The 25,136-nt window shown below is 43.9% G+C and overlaps 1 protein-coding gene across 4 annotated transcripts; it reads left to right on the top strand.

The window, feature by feature from the left end:
• Positions 1-284: 284 nt before the first annotated feature.
• Positions 285-23,386, top strand: esyt2a (extended synaptotagmin-like protein 2a). Of its 4 annotated transcripts, XM_037457913.2 has the most exons (25): positions 285-483; positions 1,512-1,890; positions 6,513-6,554; positions 7,636-7,770; positions 7,958-8,034; positions 8,218-8,290; positions 10,507-10,596; positions 12,394-12,449; positions 13,463-13,583; positions 13,711-13,887; positions 13,957-14,039; positions 14,208-14,256; positions 14,348-14,437; positions 14,578-14,673; positions 15,491-15,592; positions 17,815-17,877; positions 18,804-18,878; positions 18,955-19,041; positions 19,240-19,389; positions 19,470-19,921; positions 20,065-20,163; positions 20,244-20,375; positions 20,449-20,554; positions 20,632-20,681; positions 20,826-23,386. In XM_037457913.2, exons 2-25 carry the CDS (start codon positions 1,519-1,521, stop codon positions 20,869-20,871), a joined length of 2,823 nt encoding a protein of 940 aa, XP_037313810.2. In that variant the 5' UTR covers positions 285-483; positions 1,512-1,518; the 3' UTR covers positions 20,872-23,386. The 4 variants fall into 4 exon arrangements, with proteins under 4 accessions (XP_037313810.2, XP_037313812.2, XP_037313811.2 ...); XM_037457915.2 differs by lacking the exon at positions 15,491-15,592; XM_037457914.2 differs by lacking the exon at positions 17,815-17,877.
• The last annotated feature ends 1,750 nt before the right edge of the window (positions 23,387-25,136 follow it).

The following is a 25,136-nucleotide window of genomic DNA, read 5'->3' as shown; positions in this document are numbered from 1 at the left end:
GCATTTTTGGTAGGGTGACAAGTAAACAAATAATATAAAATAATTAAACAAATAAGTAGACATATATGGTAAGTTTACCATTCTGTTTAACATCGTGTAACGTTACATTTATTTCAAAAATCCCTTTAGTGAAACACTGACGACCTCCATAACCGTTATTATTTTTTCCCGCCACAAGATGGCGCCCAGGTCCATGTTGTTGTTGGGGTTTTTTTTCCGTCTTCTTCTTCTTCGAAGCTCCCTCCCCGGCGGAGGCTGACCTCTTTCCCAGCGATGACAGCTTCCTGCCGGCTGGGCGTGAGAGGCACTCTGCCGCCCTCACACACACACACGGACACACACAGACACACACACACACACGGCTGAAGGAGAGACGGGTTATCCGAGTTCCAGCTGCCCGGCATGCCGCCGACCCGCCCGCTGGACTGACACCATTTCGTGGTTTTTCTTTCTTTGAAGGGCGAATGTCGCAGGTGGCGTCAGGTGAGTGCGGTTAGCGTAGCGGAAGAAGTAGTTTCTGTGTTCTGTCCGTGTGCCCCCCCCCCCTCCCTCCCATACGTGTCACTTCGTGGTGAGAACGGAGCGTCGCGACGTTTTCCATTTAAGAAATCGGGCTCTTACGCGTCTTTGGGTCCAACTGTCAAAACATGCGCAGCGGCATCGGGTGTTTAGGTTGCAGGTTTAGTTGTGTTCGGCCCGCGGAGAACCGCAGAACCGACCCAAAGACGGTGTTTTTACTCTCGTAACCGCGTCGTACTTGACGTCGCTGGCTCGGTTATGGTGGCAGACAGAAGTAAATGTTCCATGAACCAAACTCTGGGGGTGATTGTGCTCATTAAAACCCCGTCATAAGGGAAATTCCGATTGATTTAGTCAAGTTTGTAATGTTTTCCAGGTATTATGCTAAATAAAAGTACCCAAAGAGGTTTGGAATGACGTCCTCCTCACAAGAGGGCAGAAACCACAATAACTGCTCCGCCTGCTTAAAGGAGCTGGGACACTATTTTACAAACTAAACGGAACGACATTTATGTAGTAAACGTATTATTATTTATGAAGACATTGTGTGTGTGTTGTTCAGTTATTTACTTGGTACCAACTTTTTACTGCCAGAAGAATTAGTGTGACAAGGAGCCTCTGCTTCTTCCTTTATCCTCTTTATACCAGTATTTAGACGCAGTGATTTGCTCTCATCCTGACAAATTGTAATGTTTCCAACAGAGTTATTCTATATTTCAAGTATTTCATCTTGGAACAAAGAGAGACATGAAGGGAACTATATTTATTTACTTAATATTTCCCCACAGTTAGACCTCAATAGTTGGCTTGTTTATTCTTTTTCATGCTTAATCTTTTTATATTCCTCGCAGTATAACTTTTGCATGTATATGGCACAACGGTTCTGACCCTTGACCCCTGGAGATAAAAAAAAAAAACAACTAAAAAACCCTTTCAGCTCCCTAGAGAAGACACACAGATGTTCTGTAAAAAAACGAAATCTGTCTTCCCAGGTGTGAAATGAAAAGCACGATGGAGGGTTCGGTGGGACCGGACGTGAAGGCGGACGGACCCGTCGCGGCGCCCAGCAGCCCCGTGAGGTCCTCCATAGACACGCCGCTGGCGCCGCAGGGCGAGCCCCAGTCGTCCCTGACCGAGGTCACCCAGATGTGGATTAAGTTCGGCAAGACTTTCGCCCTCATCCTCCCGATCTACATCCTGGGGTACTTTGAGTTCAGCTTCAGCTGGGTCCTGGTGGGCCTCGCCGCGCTGTGCTACTGGCGGAGGAACCACGGCGGCAAGGACTGGCGGATAAACCGGGCCATGGCGTTCCTGGAGCACGAGGACAAGACGGGGACGCAGAGCCTGGCCACGTCGGAGCTGCCGCCGTGGGTGAGTCCCCTGCATTCCCGCTTTCATCACATTCTTGTCATTACTGGGCTGCTTTCGGACTCCGGCTTGAGTTTCCACCCCTCCCTTCTGGCTTTCTGTTTCTGCAGACAGCATCGAGCGTACGATCACGGTATGTCTGGCTGCTCCAGGCTCGTTTGAGTCGATCAAATCAAAGGATTGGCCCGTTGTCTCCATGTTTGGAGCCTTGGAAGTCACAAGACGTCTTTAAATACTATGACTAATAAGCAACCTCTCACAAGGAAGGATGTTGGACTTCTTTTATTGGTTGGGGAGGGGGAGAAATGTTTGTGCAGTGCAGCTGATAACAATCACAGAAAAATGGCAGTTTGATATTCCGGAACGCCAAGTTCCTCAGGTCCAGAGGTGTTTTTCACTGAATAAGCTCTCGGTGTACCGCTCAAGTTGCTCTTTGGCAAGCGGTTTGGGGTTTTAGAAAACGATTTATTGCAAAGTCTGTCGAGTCTCTGGTGGCAACACCAGCAGCCAAAACAAGCTAACACGCTAGCTAGCTAACGAGCTAACTAGACCAGCAGAGACCAGTTCACTTGGGGGGGAGAGCTCAGCTTCCAGCAGTGGCAGCAGCATCTCCTCCTCCTCCAGGAGCAGAGCTTCACCTCTCCTGGACACCCAGGATGTGGTTCTGGAGCTTCTGGAGGGGAGGGAGAACCAGAACCAGGGCTGAGGGGGGGGGGGCGCGTTATCCTAAAGGGACTTTCAGACTGAACAAAGTAATTTAAACCCTGTTAAGCAGCTGAAGTTGTGCTTGGAGTCCTCTGTGAACAAGTCACTCGTGCTCCTCGGGGCTCTTCAGCATAGCTGCCACTCCCTCTCGCGTCTCGACATGTGGCGAGCTCCACTTTGTGCCCAAGGCATGAAAAGAATAGAGGTTACTCACTGTTGGATTGGAACCGTCAAAACGATTACCTCCTGTTACGTCTGTTCCTAGCCGCTACACCTTGGCCTCTGTGGAAACGTCACGGGGTCAAGGACAGATGGAGAAGTGAATCGACTCCACTTCCACTGAGCTGCGTAGCTGTGATGGACGGTGTGTTGGTGGCGTCAGTGTGCGGCTGCAAAGAAGCACCTGAGATGCCTTCATGTGGGGTTCCAGTATGAGTCATGCAACAACCAATTATCTCCTTCCTTTTGGTAAATGATGGTCCAGGGGTTCCTTTCCTAAGTAAGGAAGCATTGAAGCTCCTTTCCTTAGCGTTAGAGAACTCAAACTGCTCTTTCCATGGCGGCCACTTGCACTACTTTCTGGTCATTTTCACTCAGTTAGGAACCTTTCTAAGAACATTTGACAATCCAGAAACTGGTTTCCAAAAAAAAGGAATGGAAATTACTTTTATTTATATATATATATATATATATATATATATATATATATATATATAATTAGTCCTCATAGCGATTTTCCAGAGTTGAGAGAAAAGGAAAGGGATGTCGAAGGATTAACGTTCTGATGTACAATCGGCAGTGAACTTTGCCCCCCTGGGGGGGTGGGCTGTCCTTTGCATAAAAGGCATTTATCTCTATCACCTCTGTCCCCCTGACCTCGACCCAATGATTACAAGCTGACAAGTCATCCCAACAAGGAGCTCAATAGCGGAGAAATTATTACTATTGCCAAATAAAAACTAATGATTACCGTTTTTTTTAAGTCTTCATTTTTTTTCTCTCCTTAAAGTTTGATGAATGGGAGAAATTATGTATGAACCTGGATTGTTGTTTTTTGAGAGTAGAGTGTTTGTGATGGAGTCTCACAAAATACAACATGTCAGGTGAAAATAATCAATCTGATCCACATGGAGACGTCGTGCATCTTTTGTTTCACTTTAGTGTCTCAGAGGAGTGAAGAATCCAGGAAATATTCACAAGGACAAAGCTGGAATCAAAGAATTTAGACTCAAACTGATTTGTTAATTATCCAAATAGTTGTTTCTTAATTTAAATATTGTTTCAGCACCGCAACCGAGAAGTGTTTTTATTATTGGTTACTATAATTTATACTTATTTATACTAACAGCCCTGCTTCCAAACACATTTCACTGCCGTCCTCAACAGATTCAGAACAGTAATCACTTGTAAACGCTAAGAGAAAAACAAGTGGACAGTTGGTCATTATATATATTTGGTACAAATACAATGTGCTCAAGATTCTCTACTTCAAGTAAAAATATGACAAAGACAAAAAAAACAACAAAGGAGGGCTTTTGCTTTGCATTTCTCATAATAATAGTTCTCATAATAGTTTCTACTTTTATGTTTCTGTCTTTGGTCTCATGAGAGTGCCCTATGGCCCCGCCCCCTGCCCCGCCCCCTGCCCCGCCCCTCGGCTCCGCCTCTGGCCCACCTTTAGTTCCGCAAACTCAGCTACACCTTTTCTCCCAGAATGTTAAAGCGAGTACTGAGAAAGCGTCCTCCCCCTGACGTGGCTCCAGCGGGTGGAGTCCTGTCCTTCTTTTGAAGGTGCTGCAGGGCGGAGGCGACATTGAGGGACGGAGAGCTCCACCCGCCTCCACCCGCCTCCACCCGCAGGGCTTCGAGTGAGACAGCGGAGAAAAAAAAGCTGAATTTAGGATTTTTGAACTTTATAAAAAGAAGAAAAAACAAGCAAGACATTGTGACATAAGAATACATGAGATTCTTGTCTCCTAATTGATGCAGTTGTCACATAAATCCAGTTCCTTTTGTATTGGGCTGCTTTGCATGATAAGTAAATTTTCTCCACACATAACTGCTTTAAAGCCACATTACAACTCCTGAAAAACCAATAAATTGACCACCTATATTTAAACTTTTTGATGGATCACGCTTTTTACATAATGATGCAGTTTAGTGGAGCTTGATACATCTTGAATAAATAGATAAAGAACAAATTATTTAATTTATCGCCCAGTCGGAATAATCAACATGACTGTTTGATACCATTTAAGAGGCAAAATCGAACATAAGGTCCTTTCACCTGTGGAAGCCACTGCGACCTCATGCAGGAACAGCTGACTCCAGGTAACCATGGAAACCAGATGAAGCTCAGGATACAGTCTGGTTCTGTTTCTGACCCAAGAGAACAGCAACTATCTGCCGCCCTCCCCCCTCCCACCCTAAAAATAGAGGTCAACATGGACCCCCTCCTCACACAAGTGTCCGGTTTCAGCCTCTTTTGATGCTTCTGTAGTTCAGAGAAGTCGCAGCGCTTATTTCATAATGTGGATTAATACATTCCAGAAATATTCTTCCTCTCCACGCCCGCATAGTGCACACACACACACACACACTCAGTTATGTTCTGCAGTGGGGGTGTGGCTGGAAAGGGAGGTTTCCAAACAGCTGTGACACATTTGGACTGTGAGTCCCACCCACTGGACCGGCTTTGACTCACACACACATACCGACGTATATATCCGTATCCTGCCATAGAACACAATTGCCCTTTTACTAAGTAGTGTCTTTGGATGTGTTTTTGTGTACGTGAGGGCCTTGCTCTGATTCCCGGTTGCTAACAAAGGATTTGGACAGAGGGTCGTCCCAGGGGGGGCACTTAAGATATGTTTGGATTAATGATTACATTTATTTATAAAAGGAGTGACTGAGGAGATCCTCACATTAGAACCCTGTCATCATTCCTCCCCCTGGGATGAGCCCTTGTTGCTCTAAAACTGTTCCCAATTTACTTAATCATAAATCCTTCCTTTATGGTGTTCTTCTTCACGCAATGAGACACATAAAAGATCAGTAATGTAGTTTATTGAAGTTGTTTACCTCCTTATATCTGCTCATTTTATTTTGTACTTTTTCGCCATGTCCATGAATATTTGTCCATTTAACTTTTTAAATGTCTTGAGCTTATTTGATTTGGGTTTTCTCTTGTGGGAGGAGTTGTTTTAAAATGTAATATTTATATTCTCTGTATTTGGAAGTTGGAATCGTCACCGTGGCGATAACCCATGTGACTTCTTCCCTTTTGTTTTGTTGCCGTGGAAACATGAGACCTTTGCCGTCATTACGCTCGGTGCCTCCCGATTCTTGAGGCACATTCTATTATTTATCTACGATGGTATAAGAATATAATAGTTATTCAATTACATATACAATAGTTGATTTGTAATCTTATTACATTTCCTGCTCAATATAAAACTGTCAATGTATTTCTTTATTTTAATTTGGGTTCATAATTGGTATTGGAAATATTGTAGTTATATTGTACTTCAAAATAGTGGTTAAATAAATAGTAAATAATGATACTATTTTTAGCCTTTTTAATAAAATAAATACACAAGTGTTTTTTTTTCTTATCTTATGTAGACCTACAATTTTGTAATTATAGTTTGTAATAAATAATGATTCTGCTTCTGACAGCTTTATTTTCTGGTGAAAGGAGGAAGCACTCAAACTATTAAATAATGTGTATTTATGATTATAGAGACGTGTTTATGGCCTTGTGCAGGTTTAGGAGTGTGTCTGCCTCACGGCGCTCCCTGACCACACTGCTGCATTTAGCATTTAGCTTAAAGCTGCTAGCACGTCTGTCACACTGCCTTTTAAACTCAGAATTAAAGCTGTGATTCTAACTCACATGTTTCTGTCTATTCTCACAGGTCCACTATCCAGATGTGGAGAGAGTGGAGTGGCTGAACAAGGTACACACACACACACACACACACACACACACACACACACACACTAGCAGACCCCTTCTTTCCTCTCTCGCCCACGGCTTTGTGCTGTTAGCAGGTTAGCTCGTTAGCTTGAAGAGGCGCTCAGGGTGTATAAGTAGGACCTGAATCTGGATCTCTGCTAGAGGAAGAGGAGGAGAGGAAGAGCATTGTTCAAATGTTTGGGTGGACCTCCGTGAAGAAGTTAGTCAGGTTAATAAAAATTAAAATAGCTTTTTTTTATCATCTCAAACCGACAGTGTGTAACGAGTTGACGTAGTCATGGAAACGCCATGTTGGTTTGTGGACAGATTTTTAGTAGTTATGTGGTGGTACGGTCATTGTTATGAGTAGCTTTTAGTAAGTTTCTTCACTTACTGATGCTTTTCCTACTGCACAACTGTATGAAACTAGATCAAATAGAACAGATGTGACACAAGAGGCCGTGAAGCAATAAGCTTTTATACAAGGATCATAGTGAACTAATACATGCAGCTATTTGGCTAAATAATAACGCCCAATATGAACAGGTAATATCTTATTAGAATGTAAGTCGAGTAAATAAAACGAAAATGAAATGAATTGTGTAAATTGTTGTGATGTAAATTGTTCAATTAATGAAAACTTTCATGTCAAAAAAGCAGAGAAACATTGCAAACATTATAAAAACATCTCATGATGGATACAACAACACATGTGGCGACAGTTTCCCTAAAAGATCCACAAAGTGTTCAACAAAGCTGTTTCACTTCAGATCAGTCAGATTTGGTTTTTTTGCCGTCCATTGAAGTCTGAGACACTGCTGCGGTTTGAAGATTCCCTCAAAGGTTCCTCCGGGTCGCACCGCTCCAGACTAGAGGACCGCCGCGCGGCCGTATCCTAGCAACCGATAAACCGACGCTTCACCTCACCCTCTAATTCTTCTTTGACATTACGGACGTCTGTTGATGCAGAACACCGGTTTCTCCCTTCAGCCGCATTAATGTGTGGAAACGTAAACAGGAAACCAGGTCGCCCGCTAATACAAAGCCTTTACTGGAGGTGGATGTCATCGCTGTGATTTCAGACGGTGAAGCAGATGTGGCCGTTCATCTGCCAGTTCGTGGACAAACTGTTCAGAGAAACCATCGAGCCGGCCGTGAAGGGCGCCAACCCCCAGCTGGCCTCCTTCTGCTTCACCAAGATCGACATGGGAGACAAGGTGTTTCTTTATTACCATCCTTCTTGAAGCATTTAGAGTTCTCTTCTGTCATGTTTTACCCAGTGGCAACACAAGAAATCCAAATGTCATTTTAATGTAATAATCCTCAAGTGAAGGTGTGTGTGTGTGTGTGTGTTGATATTAACCCCCCCCCCCCCCTTCTTCTTCATGTCCTGTGCTCCCACAGCCGCTGAGGGTGAACGGGGTGAAGGTGTACACAGAGAACGTGGACAAGAGGCAGATCATCATGGACCTGGAGATTAGGTGAGGATCCCCCCCCCCCCACACACACACACACACACACACTAGAGAAGAAGAACACTTGGAAAAGGAGAAAACTCACATTTGCATCTTAGTTTCTGGTCACGGGTTCTTAACTCTGAAGATTTAGAATAACAAAATAAAACCAAAGTACGTTCAATGTGTCCATCTTATTTTTCCTTTCAGTTTTGTCGGCAACACGGAGATCGACGTTCACATCAAGAAGTTCTACTGCAGAGCTGGAATCAAAAGTATACAGGTGAGTTCCATGATGCAGGTAATACTAATATCTGTTATATTGTCACATCTTGTTTCTGTGGTTTTGTGTCATTCTGAAACTCACAAGTCCATTAACAATTCATCCGTTATCATAAATCTTATTTTATTTATTCATGTTTAAATGATAGCTTGTTTGTCTCGTCTAAGATATTCAATTATAACGATATAAAACGCAGCAAATCCTTTTAGATTTATCCTTTCAGACCAGAGAAATATTCTCTTAAATGAATTGATAATATAATCCTTTTTTTCTCAAGTGGCTGACTTTTTATTAACCTAAAAAATAAAATAAAATGGTTTAATTAATACAGTAAGTAGACATAGTAACTTCAATTAAATGTACACCAAACCACATGAACAAGCCTATTAATGTGAATGTTCTGAGGCGGTAGATGAATCCAAAAGAGACTTTATGTGGGCCCTCGTTCCATAGACCATGACCTCCGTATTGACCTTTGACCTCCACAGAGGCCCTTTTACATAATGTGTTGACACTGGACTGATAGAGGAGGTCTTATCCGCTCCTCATCATCGATGTACTGTTCTCAGATCAGAGAGAGGCGGACGTTGACACACACACACACACACACACACACGCACACGCACACGCACACGCACACACACACAGAGTCTGGGCGGCTTTGATACATTTGATTTGGTCCTTAATGTCCGCTGAGGGAGTGAAACGAGAAGCTTATCGTGTTCGCTGAGTCACGTTCTGGGAGGACGTTTTCTGCTTGGCTTCCTCTTAATCCACCGCAGAACGTTTCTAAAACACCCCTCCTTCTCCTCTGAGGGCAGGGGGGGGGGGGGGGGGGGTAAACAGAAAGAAACTATCTATTTTAGAAATCTGCCCACCACTCCCGGTTTGGTGGGAGAATCGTTGGTATTTGATTACTCAGTGGAGCCGGGATCCAGGCTGCATGTCTGAGTCACTGAGGAGGAGGAGGAGAAGGAGAAGGAGGAGGAGAAGGAGAAGGAGAAGGAGGAGGAGGAGGAGGAGGAGGAGGAGGAGGAGAAGGAGGAGGAATCAGCTGATCTTCCCTCCCTGTGACCACACATATAATCCCAAACCTTAATGTCTGGAAACCAAATGTCAAATGAAGTGTTTGTACTTTCAAAAGGACACTGTGTGCATCTGATGGTGTTTCGGTAACGGTGTTCATTTTGGCAGCTGTTTTTGATTTAGTCTTTAGACTAAATCTTTTTTGTTCACATTTAGTCATTTTATTCCGTTTTAGTTTTTGTCGACGAAATCTCAGACCATTTTAGTCTAGTTTTAGTCACATTAAACTCCTTCTCTTCACTTCTCAGGCTTTGTGTCTACAGCTGCATACTAGTCTTAAGTTGTCCATTAGATGTCCCTCCTAGGATCGGTCTATAGCAGCAGGGGGGGGGGGCAAACATTTTGACTCGTGGGCCACAATGGGTTCTGAAATTTGACAGAGGGGCCGAGAACAAAGTGTTTGTGTGAGCTGATAAAAATGACATGAAAAATCATTACATGAAAGGATTTGGCTTTTAACAAATAGCAAAGCATTTATTTTCAAGGATATTTAACACATGTGCAAGAGTGTAAAACTCTGCTGACTTCATGAGAACCAGGAACCTGAACACTACACTTTGTGTCTTTGTTTACTCGCGATGCTTCTGACACGACCAACAGCAACATCGTGGTCCTTTAATGGTTCCACTGTAAAATGGCTGGTCCCATCAAAACACATTATTTTTGAGTTGGATCATGAACCAGACATTCTCCACTGGACCCACAGTCTTTTCTCTCTCTTTCTCTCCTCTTTATTTTTTGGTTTCATGACTCCGGGTTTTCCTCCACCTGTCACATGTTCTCGCTCGCGCGTTCCTTGTTGCTTAGTAACAACACGGTTTAACACCTTATGAATAAGACGTGGCACCGCATGAACATCTCAGCTGGCCCACCAGCTGTTCATCTCCACGCACATCGGCCTTCTTCAGCCTGCCAACAGTGAGCTAAACAGAGGAAGCTCCCTCACAGTCACCCAAGCGTTAAATGGTCGTCGCGGTCGTCACCACCAACACTTTCATCTCGTCTCGTTAACAAAAGTTATCAAAGATTTAGTCATAGTTTTTATTTCTTAAGATTTTCGTCTCGTCGTGGAAAAAAAAACGAATATTTTTTGTCATGTCATATTTTTCATGGTTTGTTTTCTCCTGCAGCTCCATGGGACGTTGCGAGTGGTGATGGAGCCTCTGCTGGGGGACATGCCGCTGATCGGAGCCCTCTCCGTCTTTTTCATCAAGAAACCGGTGAGTGCCTCCTGACCTTTGACCCCACCCTCTAAACCGTCACCTCCTCATAGGCATTTCCTCGCAAGTCATCTGACGATGTCATTTTAGTGTTTTCTTTTCTTCCTTTCAAATATTTTTTGCAAACAATTTAAAGACAAAATAAATGTTCTGTAAAAGTCATGTAAGGTCTAAAAATCTTAGATTGAAAAATGTGTACAAAAAAAGTCAAAATATTATGTTGAAAAATTTCATGGAAAAAATTTTGAGGAAAAAAAGTAAAAGAAAAATTGTCCAGTCAATAAATGTCATGGACTGAAAAGTAAAAACGTATTAAGCAGAATAAAAAAAAAGACATGAAAAAATGTTCAAAAAATGTATTAAAAAAAATATATATATATATATGTTAGGTCATATGAAAAAAGAAAAATATTAATAAAAGGCCAAAATATTAGGTCAAAATATATCATGGGGGAAAAAAAGTAAAAAAATACTGGGTCCAAAATATTAGATAGAAAAATATAAAAAACATTTTAAATTGATAAATATATTAGTCCAGTGTACCGATTTAAGGAGGGCCACCTATCGCCTTTTAGCTCTACAAAAAATGTTAAAGTTTTTCTTATAACGTTGCTGATGATACCAACAATAACTGTTATTACTATTTGTTCATATTGAGTAGACCTCTTTGTGGAGATGAATATAAATAATACAATTGTGAAGAATTAAGAAAACGGAACAATCTTGTTTTTAACGCTGAGAGTGAGTCACCGCCGGGACCTTCCCCACCACGCTCTCTTCCTGTAGCAATGCAGCACGGCATTGTGGGCCGCCGTGGTGAACGCTTAGAGCGCTAACGAGGCCCCAGGAAGAGACACACACACACAATTAAAGTCACTTTATCTGTCCGACTCATTTCCAGTGGTAACTGGGAATAGAAATGAACCAGTGATAACTGGTTCCGAACCCTGTTCCCGTAGCGCAGCCTCGCTTCGTTACTAGACATGAGATGTTAAACACGTGTCCCCCTTTCAGCGGTCCAGTAACCCAGTTCTACAATAATCCTCGTGCAGGAGCCTCGGGAGCTGGGCTCTAAAAGCAGGTCACAGCGGCGTCATTACATCACCACGTCCTCGCGTCCCACTGAGCCGGGTCAGAACCGGCAGTTTATCTGGAATGATTGAAATGGTGAAATCCGAGTAGGAGCGACTTCAGCGGCCTTCTCTTCCCATCACGATCTAATCTAATCCACGGGATCGTCTCATTTCTTCTATTTTCAGCCGGGCCACGACTTTGTGTACTATGAGTCACGTGCACAGACACACACACACACACACACACATTGAGGTCGGATTAAATTAATAAAGGAAAGATTAAAAATGGAGAACTAAAAGAGAATCCAGAGGGTTTAACGATAACATTTTATATTACAATCTTTCAATAAGGAAAGAAGTGAGTTATGAGCTACAAACGGCCATAAAGCTTTAAACACTTTGTTCATACATCCATTGGTTTCATATGATGTCATTTTCACATACTTCCTGTTTATACCCAATCCGCCCTGATCTATTGATTACCGGGTGGATTGAATGAAGAGTCGGGCTCCTCGGCCGGGCTGACTCATGATGATGTCACAGTGGACCTGATGATGTCAGACTTATTTTGTTAAGTTTGCTATTTCCAAAAAAGTTACTTTTTAATCTGAACTACTCTGTCTCGTTTGCTTTTTCTAATTGCACCAGTTAAGTATAGATACGTTCCTACATTCACTATGAACCTCTCTGGTCTCTTATTAAGAATCACATCTCCTTCTTTCAGTTGCTGGACATCAACTGGACGGGTCTCACCAACATGCTGGACATCCCTGGAGTCAAGTGAGAGGCACCAATCACGATTTAGATGATGCACACTGAGATGTTCTGAGAATAACCCTTTTGGAGGCTCAAATGTGTAGATCTTTAGTCAAAGCCCGAAATGATGAAGAACATCTAAAAACTTGACCTTATGAGGGGAAGAGTTTCAAATATGTCAGGATTAATCCTCAGGGGAGCATGATCGTGTGAGTCCTGTAGCTGTTCTACGGATTCTGCTGAGGGTTCATCGTCTGGGGACCATGAAGATCCAGCCAAAGAGAGCCACCGCTCTGCTGCGGCTTGTCTTTGAGCAGAAAAAACTCTCTGTGGTTCACAAGAGGTTCCGCCCTCAGAAATGAAGCTTTCCTTGTTCAACGGGTTTGTGTGTGTGTGTGTGTGTGTGTGACTTTGTGTTGGTGCCACTCCACCCTCGCTCGCTCTCTTCCGGTGCGGAGGCCCCCCCACTTTTTCTCTCTGTGGTTATTTGCGTGTGTCCCTGAAGCAGCGTGAACACATGAGGTCACCTGGTTGTGTTTGGTGAGTCGTTGTTTCTGCAGTGCAGCTGTGTTTTTAATGCAGGTTGCTGCTGCCCCCTGCAGGACGTCAGGGGGAAACTACGATTCAACACCCACTACACGAGCCGGACCATATTTAATAGCAGTTTAAATTATTTAAATTAATATGTTCATGTTTTTTCTTCTAAAAGCCTTTAAGTAACTATTTTCTTAGAGGATGAGTTTACCCTAATCACACTAAAACATCCATATTTTTCCCTTCAGCCTCTGGTGATCACATGATAATCAGCCTTTGGGTTCAGGCCTGTGAGATCATTTCATTTCTCTCCATAGAAGTGTACTTTTATTTAATCCACGCTTCATCTGTACCAAATAAATAGTTTAGGGTTGCAACTGACAATATCTTATCTTTATTGATGTGTATAGTCATCAATGGAGAAATCATTATTCCAAGTATCACCATCCTCTAATTACGTCCTCCTTCCTCTTCCTCCCTCATCTTCATTCCTTCCTTCTCAGTGGTCTGTTTGACAATGTCATCCAGGACATCATCTCCAGCCAGATGGTTCTCCCAAACCGCATCACCATCCCTCTGGTCCAGGAGAGCCAGCTGGCAGCGATCCGCTTCCCCGTGCCCAAGGTACACACACACAGACACAGACACACACACACACACACACACACACAGGCTGCTGTTACCTCAATTAACTACCTTTGAATTATTAATACGGTGATTTTCTCTCTCTCTTTGTGTCTCTCCTGCTCAGGGCGTCCTGAGGATCCACTTCATGGAGGCCCAGGACCTTCTGGGCAAAGACAATTTCCTGGGGGGGCTGATCAAAGGCAAGTCGGACCCCTACGGCTTCGTGAAGATCGGGACGCAGGTGTTCCAGAGCAAGGTCATCCACGAGAGCGTGAACCCCAAGTGGAACGAGGTGTACGAGGTGAGGGGGCGTCGCCCGGTAGCAGACGGCCAGCGGCGCTCTTGTGTTTGACGGCGTTGTGTTTTTCAGGCCTTGATATACGACGACGCGGCACACAATCTGGAGATTGAGCTGTTTGATGAAGACACCGATAGAGACGACTTCCTGGGAAGGTAAATCCACTCAAAAATACTATAAATAAATACATTTAGTTTTTGGACAAAATTAAACTTTCAAGTTTTTACATTTCACTCCTTTCTGATGAATTAAGAAATTTAGAAAAAAACAAAATATTGTTTTGGTTGTGTCCCTTCAGGAATTGTTTGTGTTTTCTTTTGCAGCCTGACGTTAGACTTGGCCGAGGTCCAGAAGGAACGGAAGGTGGACGAGGTAATCGGCGTCTTCTGCTCTCGTGGCCCAACATCACGTATGTGCGGGACCCCTCCCCACGCTAACCCGGGAACACGCCCTCTGTCCTCAGTGGTTCGTGATCGAGGACGTGTCCACCGGGAAGCTGCACCTCAGACTGGAGTGGTTATCAGTGCTGTGCAACCCGGAGAAGCTGGACCAGGTACAGGGCCGCTGCTCACTCCGTGCACGGTGAAAAAAACCCCAAAAAACAGCAGGAACTCGGTGAAAGTGTGTGTGTGTGTGTGTGTGTGTGTGTGTGTGTGTGTGTGTGTGTGTGTGTGTGTGCGTGTCTCCTCTCAGGTTCTGACGAGCATCAAAGCCGACCGCGGTCAGGCCAACGACGGCCTGTCGTCGGCGCTGCTCGTCGTCTTCCTGGATTCAGCCAAAAACCTGCCGGTAAGTGGGTCCGGTCCAGCCTTTCCCAGAATGCACTGCTGCTGTAGTGATCCCCAGGAGTTACGTAATGCAACTAATGCACAGCAAGAAGAAAAGTGGCCATTTATAGAAACTGCATTCAAGCAGAAGTAGGAGACGATTCTCTATCGATCCATTTAATGTATTTATAATGTATTAAAAAAAATAATATGAATAATAATATGAAATTATTATCGCTTAATATCCATATAAATGCAGTACAAAGATTGAAAGAAATGGGGGTAAAAAAGACATATATATTTCTTCTACTCCTCTTACATGAATTAGAGCTGTAGTTTTGTGGTCAGTACTTTATTTTTAAAGAGTTCTTTGATCAAATCCCACCCGCCTGCTGCTTCCGGTTGTTTAAAACAAACGTTCCCGGAAACATTGCGAGCGTTTCCATCTTCTCCTCTCAACCTCTTTTCTGTTCTTCAACGTTCTCTTTTATCTTTTAAGTGCATCCAAGACGAGACTTACAATTATAGGAAGAAATAAATGATATAAAATGTGTGCGTTCCTCTGGAAGTTTAGTTATTTTAAACTACCATATTTGCTATGAAATGAATAGATGGTCCCGACATCTGGTCAACAGATGAATTATTTCAACGTTACCTGCAGAAAGTGAAGATCTAGTTTCCTTCTGATCTTCTCTCTGCACCTTTCAGTCTGTTTCTCTTCTACTATAAATAACTCTTGTCTGTCAGTATGTTAAACTCTGCGGTGCAGGCCTCACCTTCCTCTTCTCGCCTCCTCCTCCTCCTCTTCTTCTTCACCTCTCCCCCCCCTCCCTCTGAAGAGCGTCTTCGAGGGGAACTTGGGCTCCGGCTACTTAAAGGAGCGGCGGGGGGCGGGGCTTGTGTTCTGTGAGAACACCGCCTCCCTCTATAGGTCCTTATTTGTGAGTTTCCTGCCTCGGGTCCTTTTCGTTACGTTTGCTTGTTGTTGTTTTTAAACACGAAGCAAAGGTTTGAACCAATGAGCATGAAGCCTGACGAGTGCACAGTCATTTATTAACACCATGTCTGTGTTTGTGATCATTTATTAACACCATGTCTGTGTTTGTGATCATTTATTAACACCATGTCTGTGTTTGTGGTCATTTATTAACACCATGTCTGTGTTTGTGGTCATTTATTAACACCATGTCTGTGTTTGTGATCATTTATTAACACCATGTCTGTGTTTGTGGTCATTTATTAACACCATGTCTGTGTTTGTGATCATTTATTAACACCATGTCTGTGTTTGTGGTCATTTATTAACACCATGTCTGTGTTTGTGATCATTTATTAACACCATGTCTGTGTTTGTGATCATTTATTAACACCATGTCTGTGTTTGTGATCATTTATTAACACCATGTCTGTGTTTGTGGTCATTTATTAACACCATGTCTGTGTTTGTGATCATTTATTAACACCATGTCTGTGTTTGTGGTCATTTATTAACACCATGTCTGTGTTTGTGGTCATTTATTAACACCATGTCTGTGTTTGTGGTCATTTATTAACACCATGTCTGTGTTTGTGATCATTTATTAACACCATGTCTGTGTTTGTGATCATTTATTAACACCATGTCTGTGTTTGTGGTCATTTATTAACACCATGTCTGTGTTTGTGGTCATTTATTAACACCATGTCTGTGTTTGTGGTCATTTATTAACACCATGTCTTTGTTTGTGGTCATTTATTAACACCATGTCTGTGTTTGTGATCATTTATTAACACCATGTCTGTGTTTGTGGTCATTTATTAACACCATGTCTTTGTTTGTGATCATTTATTAACACCATGTCTGTGTTTGTGGTCATTTATTAACACCATGTCTGTGTTTGTGGTCATTTATTAACACCATGTCTGTGTTTGTGGTCATTTATTAACACCATGTCTGTGTTTGTGATCATTTATTAACACCATGTCTGTGTTTGTGATCATTTATTAACACCATGTCTGTGTTTGTGGTCATTTATTAACACCATGTCTGTGTTTGTGGTCATTTATTAACACCATGTCTGTGTTTGTGGTCATTTATTAACACCATGTCTTTGTTTGTGGTCATTTATTAACACCATGTCTGTGTTTGTGATCATTTATTAACACCATGTCTGTGTTTGTGGTCATTTATTAACACCATGTCTTTGTTTGTGATCATTTATTAACACCATGTCTGTGTTTGTGGTCATTTATTAACACCATGTCTGTGTTTGTGGTCATTTATTAACACCATGTCTGTGTTTGTTAGAGTTTGGTTGATGACAAAGCGACGGCAGGTAATACCTGAATAGTGAGAATGAGCAGAAGTCTCTTCCCTCTTTCATCAGACGGGTTTTTCTCTCTAACGTCTTACCAGTTTTCTATTTTGGTCAAAGATATTTCACCTTCCTCATCCACAATGTAAAATAATATAATACAAGTACATTTAGACAGTTTTGCCTTGTTTGTGTCTCTGTTGACAAGATTCTCACATCCTTCATCCACCATAAAAAGAGTCCGTCTCAGGCCGGTTCTTTAAGAACTGTTTGAATGGAGCCAGGAGGCACCTGAGAGGGGGGAGGGTGGATTCTCTGTGGACCCCCTCCATCCTTCCTGCGTCTACTCGTTGTGTGTGAACATCGTGCGTAGCTCCATGTTTCCAACGAGTGCTTTGGTGGTTCCATCAGTGTTTGATCTCCTCATTGTGATCCTCTCCATTCTAATGAATCAATAATCAATGACTCCCTTCTAATCCAATGAATCAATAATCAATGACTCCCTTCTAATCCTGTGGTATTTTAACTTGAGTCCAACCAACGCGTGTCGCCTGTTATGTTTAATTGGAATTGAAATCACTTTGATTTAAACATGCATTGCTCATTATCAGACACTATTATCCAGTGTTGCACCCTGGTTCCTCATGTCCAGCTCTAATTGGGGAACGACTTTAACCATGTGACCATCCATGTTGTCTCTCTCCCTCGTCTCATTGTGTCCCGGTGTGTCCTTTTGTCCTTCTCTTCCCGGCATGCCCCCCCCCCCCCCCCCCCCCCCGACTCCTCTCCTCCCTAATAACCTACTGGTGTGTGTGTGTCTGTTTGTGTTGTTTTTACTCTCCTGCCTTGTCTTCGGGGGAAAATCAAAGCGCAATCCGTTAGAGTTCAACCAGGCGGGTCTGAGGAAGGCCTCGCTCAGTAAGGCCGTCAAGGTAACGACACGGTGGCCGCGCACAAGGAGGCACACACAGGAAACACTATACAACACGTTCACAGCAAATAACAGATCTGATATCGGCTGGTGCTTTTATTGTGAAACGCTCGTACGTGAGACGCATTATAAAGTTCTAGATAAGCTCACAGCTTTGTTTACATCTTGCACTTTGCCTTTGTTCATTCTGTACACATGACATCCGTCCTGAGGGATCCTCCTCTGTCTCCCACTGAGGTTTCCTCCCTTTGTTCTCACTGCTTGGGGAGTTGGGTTTTGGGACGGAGGATGTCTCGTGTGTACAGACTGTAAAGCCCTCTGACGACAATTTGTCATTTGCAATTTTGGGCTGTACAAATATATTTTTTATTAATAATAAAAAATCAATTACTTAAAATATTAGGAAGCGTTTCAAGTTCTGCAGAAAACACTTGAAAAAAATGAATCAACTTTTGTTGTGAAATCATTAACAAACTACTAATTATGTTTGTTTACTGTGCAACAATGTGTGTTGTAAATAACAACATTGTTGTCATGATTACATTTACTCTCTAACCTTTTCATTCATTCAGAAACTTCTGTGATTTTGTGGGTTTTCTGGACTTCCTGTTTCGGGGTCACCTGATGCACTTTCCCTCTTAGCTCCTCCCCCATTAGACGTTACACGTTTGGCTGAAATGTGACGAGTAGCTTTGTGTAGTTTGACGTCACGAAGAGCTCGAAATTCACGTTTTAAATGTCCACAACAAACAGCCCTGTTAAGAACATTTAATACTATATTAACCTAAATGCTTTTTGTGAATAGGGGAAAGTATTTTACTTCAATATAATGATTTAACAACTAAAGAGTTTTACTCCCATTAAATTCATCGTATTTTCTTTTGAAGGAAATTCTCTCTGATGTTTGTCTTTCTTCTTCTTCTGCAGTCCGGTAAGAAGGTGACCAGCAGTCCCAGTCCCCTCGTCCAGTTCACAGTGGGACACAAGTCCTTCGATAGCAAGGTGAGAGCGGAACACGATCCATTCACCCACTCATTCAGTAACATCATGTAGTCATCTGAATCCTGTCCTCCATCAGATCAGATACAAGACCAACGAGCCGGTGTGGGAGGAGGCCTTCACCTTCCTCATCCACAACCCCAAAACCCAGGAGCTGCAGGTGGAGGTACGGAGGCCCGTGTGTGTGTGTGTGTGTGTGTGTGTGTGTGTGTGTGTGTGTGTGTGTGTGTGTGTGTGTGTGTGTGTGTGTGTGTGTGTGTGTGTGTGTGTGTGTGTGTGTGTGTGTGTGTGTGTGTGTGTGTGTGTGTGTGTGTGTGTGTGAGAGAGTGAGAGTGACCTGGTGTCTTCGTCTCTCTCTCTCCAGGTGAAGGACGAGAAGCACGATTGTTCCTTGGGGACGTTGATGTTTCCTCTGAGCCGCCTGCTGGAGGCGGAGAACATGACGCTGAACCAGCGCTTCACCCTGAGGAACTCCGGGCCCAACTGCACCCTCAAGATGAAGATGGCTCTGCGGGTAGGAGGAAGAGGAGGAAGAGGAGGAGAACCTTTCCTCCCGCCGTCTAGGATTTAGAATTGACCTGTTTTTCCCTTCAGGTGCTGTGTTTGGATAAGAGCTCCTCCTCCGGCCCAAACCCCGCCCCCTCCTCAGCGCAGGTTGGTAAGAGCAGCTCGGCCAGCCGGACCCCGCGGCCCTCCGTGTCCCCCGAGTCCTTCGTGCCTCCGGCCGCCGCCTCCTCCTCCCCCCCCAGCTCGTCCGCCGTGTCGGCTCAGGACCTGCTGACCCGCCGCCGGGAGTCCGAGGAGCCCTTCAGGTCGCCGGGAGGTGCGGGCGTGTGGCAGGGAGGAGGAGGAGGAGGAAGAGGAGGAGGAGGAGGAGGAGGAGGCCGGGGCCTGGCCGACACCGGGAGGAGCACCTCCAACCTGGCCATCTTCGGCTCCCAGCAGCACCTGGCCGGCGGCAAGGAGCCGACGCCGAGCATCGCCTCGGACATCTCCAACCCCTTCGCCGCCCAGGAGCTGCAGCAGAGGCTCCAGCAGCTGCACAAGTGAGGCCTCGACCAATCGCGTTCCTTCCCTCGTCCTCGCACTAAAGCCTGACCTCCTCACGCTGTGTGACGCAGTGCAATGAGTCAGCATTTTGTTACACTTCACTTTACACACCCCCCCCCCCCCCCTTCCCTCTCCATAGTGGCTCAGGCCCCAGTTACTACCCTCTGGGTGAGGTCCAGCTGACGGTCCGACACAGCTCCCAGAGGAACAAGCTCGTCGTGGTCGTCCACGGCTGCAGGTACCTGAGGTGGACCCCCCCCCAAACCCCCCCCCCATCCATCCGACCCGTCGTATTCACTCTTCTCCGTGTCTCTGCAGGAACTTGATCACGTTCTCGGACCACGGCTCGGACCCGTACGTCCGCCTCTACCTGCTGCCTGACAAGCGGCGGTCGGGCCGGAGGAAAACTCCCACCATCAAGAAGACCCTGAACCCGGTGTACGACCAGACGTGAGTTACCCAGCAGGGGGGGGGGGGGGGTGAGGTGGTTTCCGGCGCTGATTATTCTCTCTGCCCCGCTCAGGTTTGAGTTCAACGTTTCCCTGGTGGAGCTCCACAGGAAGACTCTGGACGTGGCGGTGAAGAACGGCGGGGGTCTGCTCTCCAAACACAAGGGCCTCCTGGGGAAGGTGCGGAGGATCTAGAACCTGGAGGCAAACCTCAGCGTCTCATTTCGTGTTCTCAACGCCCTCTTCTTTCCCCCCAGGTTCTGGTGGATCTGACCCACGAGGACCCCACCAAGGGCTGGACTCAGTGGTGAGTCTGCTTCAATCCGCAGTCTCATGTTGTGTCACGTGACTTGTACACGGCTTGGAATGTGGCTCCTTTGTTAGCGATGAGCGAAAGGTCACACAGGTCGGATGGGACGAACGCGTTAACGTGATCCTCCTCCTCCTGCAGGTACGAGCTGAGTGAAGACGGCCTGATGAAGTCTCAGCAACAATAGACGCTCTTCACACCATCATCATCATCATCGTCATCATCAGAGAAGCAGCTTTGATTGTCATCCAATCACATCAGTCGCAAGGCAAACCTCCCCTTTAAGAAGTGAAAGGCTGATAGACTAAAGGGAGTCTAGAGTAATATATATATATATAAACACATCACACGCTGTACCGCTGCTGAAGTCTATATTCCACATTTTTAGGAGAATCTATATCAACTGTAGAGGAAGACAATCTATTTTCTTTGTTAGGTAGAAAGCGACGATGTACAAGTTTGTAAATATTAACGGTGAATAAGAGGGAGGAGCAGACGCTTCATTGGCCAAACGAATGTTATTTTATGATGTTTGATTTGTTGATTCTTTTTAAATGGACTGAGTGTCTGAAGAGGACCACCAAAGAGACGAGAAGTATTTCATTTTTATTTTGAACTCTTTGGTAACGCAGCTTCACTCTGGTTTTATTCCACTGTAATAACATGTGTAATAACCACTTTACATACTTTAGAAAAAGAATAGTGATGTTTGTTTGGTTCTTAATACAATAACAACAAAGTCATCGTTAAGTGTAACCGGTTTGATTTTTAAGATGTTTGCACATCCGTGTGTTTTTTTTAAACATTTTTTTATTATCCTGTTGGGGATCAACTTAACTTTATTTAAACATTGCCTAAATTCCTTGTTGATATATATTTTTCAAAATAATGAATTGTATGAAACTGTATTTAATATTATCAGACTTTTTTTTAAATTCATTTATTTTGTATCTAGAATAAGAGAAACTTATAATGATCTTTAGCGCCCTCCAGTGGTGTTTTTACAGAAGGACACGTAACAACAACAATATTAATAAGCATAATGTTAATTAACAACATTTTCAACTTTTCCTTAATCTCAACACTTCCTACCAATTGTATTTCACATTAAGAGACTTCCCACTGTTTCTCCCCAGCAACAGGAAGGAGCAGTATTAGTGATATAAAAGACAGATTCATTCATCCCACGGTTCACCTCAAAATTAAATATTGAAAAAAGAAGAATATTAATAATTATAAAGAAATTGATTGTTTAATATTTCAACAAAAATTGCACATTTGGTCTAAAGGGCTTTTTGTTTGTTTGATATCACGATTGTTTTGTCTAAGAATCAACTATACTGTCTTAACATGTCATGAAGTGTTGTTTATTCTTCCAACTTGGGTTGAAAATGACGGATTCCTTTTTCTTTAATGTATAATGTACAAACTTTGATATTCTCACTCATATATCAGTAACAGCATATACCTATTAATATAAGACAGAATTTATATATATATATAGAAATGCTTCAGCCAAAGAGCAGCCGCCTTGTGTTAACTGGCAGAGGAGGCCGGGTGTGACCTTTGACCCCCTAAAAAGACTGTTTTGCCTTGTGTTTTACACACAAAGTATTTCGCACACACGCCTGTAAGCTGTTTTTAACGCCTGTCCTGTGTTTTATTTTGTAGGAATCCATTGGTTGGATTCAGTAGATTCGAGGGCTTGTGTCCTCGTGGAGGGCGTTCTTTTCATTCTTTTTTATTTTTAATTTATCTCGTGCCTTAAGATTCACGCGACGCGGAGATGTTCACGTGTGCAAAGAACCCGCACCGAAGGTTACTGGTGTCCCCGACGTCTCAGAATGTCCCCGACGTCTCAGAATGTCTCCCAAATGTCTTTTAAACAAAATAAATTGTGTATGAGCAGTGTTGGGCAAGTTACTGAATATTAGTAATTAGTTACTTTTATGTCTGCTTTTTAAATGTAAATATGAACAGTGCTATTCATACAACAGACCTATTTATTGAAACCATCAGGGAGGATGCATGTCATCGACAACATACCTCGCAACAAATTCATTGATGTCTGCTTGGATTATCGGCTGCACTGCGGACCGTGTAGAGTCAAGCTCTCGTTGTGCGGACCGTGTAGAGTCAAGCTCTGTTTGTGGGCAATGCGGACCGTGTAGAGTCAAGCTCTGTTTGTTTGCAATGCGGACCGTGTGGAGTCAAGCTCTGGTTGTGGGCAATGCGGACCGTGTAGAGTCAAGCTCTGTTTGTTTGCAATGCGGACCGTGTGGAGTCAAGCTCTGGTTGTGGGCAATGCGGACCGTGTAGAGTCAAGCTCTGTTTGTGGGCAATGCGGACTGTGTAGAGTCAAGTTCTGTTTGTTTGCAATGCGGACCGTGTGGAGTCAAGCTCTGGTTGTGGGCAATGCGGACCGTGTAGAGTCAAGCTCTGTTTGTTTGCAATGCGGACCGTGTGGAGTCAAGCTCTGGTTGTGGGCAATGCGGACCGTGTAGAGTCAAGCTCTGGTTGTTAGCATGCATTTGCGTCTTCATCATCTGTACGACCGTCTGTCTCTACCAGCTGAGTCGAAGCTGTTGTTCCAACAGGTGCTTCATGAGATTTCAATTGCTACACTTAGATGTGCTCATTGATTGATTCGATTGGTGGATCCGTCTCGGTGAACGCCCCCTCTCTCGTTGGGGGGGGGCGGGGGGGGGGGGGTCAGGCGCACATCTTCAATCCGAGGGGGATAGTTTGAACCGCAACTGTGCGGGACTAAGTAACCATTCAAAGACTGAACTGACAGCCCGTAAAATTGCCGTTAATCGGACTTTGTTGCGAGTGACGTGTACTGGTCTTTGCACGCTAACGCGGCGTTGCGGTGCAGGCTTCTTGTCTGCACGCGTTAATTTTTCACAAAATATTTGATGATCCTTCTTCGTCGCAAGACTGTCTTGTGACAAGGATCGTTGGACGCAGAAGGCGTCCCACCCTCCCCCACCTGTTCGTCAGGAACAGACGTCCGTTCGGAACCTTCCAAACAGACGTCTGTTCGTCAGGTTGTTCAGACGAACAGCCTGACGAACAGACGTCTGTTCGGAACCTTCCGAACAGCCTTCTGCGTCCAACGATCCTTCTTCGCCGCAAGACAACCTTGCGTCCGTAGATCCGCCCGTTGCGGACCATGGGATTGCGGCGAGGCCGCTCTGCCAATGCTCCAGTCGAAGCATTGGGAGAGCGACCCCCCGCACCCCAATGGAGGTCGATTTAATGTTTGAAACGGGCTCATATTTCTAAGCTCTGATGGCGACTCTCTGTGACGTCACGACGCATCATCTGGTCCGGAGTCAGAAACGTCACCTTAATGACCAGGGCCGGCGCTAGCCATTTGGGTGCCCTAAGTACAAATGCTTGGTGGTGCCCCCCCCAACCAACGAACCAACCAACCACCACCACCAAAGAAATAACAACCATTCAGAATGTCTTAGTTAGGTTCTCTTTATTCCCCAAATAACTTTTAAATAATTTACATAAACAAACAGGAAAATAAATTAATTATATAAAAGATAAAATTATAAATACCAAATACCACCACAATTACTAAAAACACAGATTTGGAACTGAACATTGTAAACGCAGAAAGTAAAGTATATAACTAAGTAGTAATGTGCACATTTCTTCAGTAAATTTTGTAAAAGTACAAATGATAATGATAAAGTGCAAATAACCATACATAAATTCCACCTGCACAGTAGAATTTACTTTACCATCTCTATAAAAGAGACCATTCTGCTACCCGATAGAACTATATTACAAACACTACCATCAGTTGTCAAAGGCCCTACAGAGGCACACGCGTGCATTTCCTAGCCCCTTTTTCTCGATTAATTTGGTCTAGGCCTGTTACTTTTGTATTGCTTTTGCATATTAACATGCTTTAGACATATTTTATTTGTTATTTATACTAGTAGCCTACTGTGATGATATTTCACGTCCCAGATTTTTTGATGCCCCCCCCAGGCACTTGGTGCCCTACGCGCAGCGCGTGGTGTGCGTGTGCGGAGCGCCGGCACTGTTAATGCCACAATGTGACGTCACTGGTTGTCACTTTGCAAGGATGATGTCCATAATCACATGTCAGGTGTCGTCGTGGTTACTTCATGATGCTACAATGTGTCTGTTAGTGCCATCATGTTATGATGATGTTGTATATTGGTACATGGTTATGGTTATACACACATGAATATATATATATATGAATATGAACATAATATGAATATAAACATAAATTCGATTTTGAATATAAATAAAAATACTAAAACCAATATTAATATTAACATGAATATAAATATAGAGATGAAAATGAATATGACAGCAGAATGACGCCCTTCGAGGCCACGCGTGTGTTAATCACTTCGCAATGTTTACTGAGGGAGTAAATCAAGGGAGAAGTAGAGTCAT

The sequence above is a fragment of the Pungitius pungitius genome, chromosome 15 (assembly GCF_949316345.1).
Source record: "Pungitius pungitius chromosome 15, fPunPun2.1, whole genome shotgun sequence".
In the NCBI taxonomy this organism is placed as follows: Eukaryota; Metazoa; Chordata; class Actinopteri; order Perciformes; family Gasterosteidae; genus Pungitius; species Pungitius pungitius.
The sequence above is the reverse complement of the archived record's forward strand: the minus strand, read 5'-3'. Positions and strand labels throughout refer to the sequence as shown.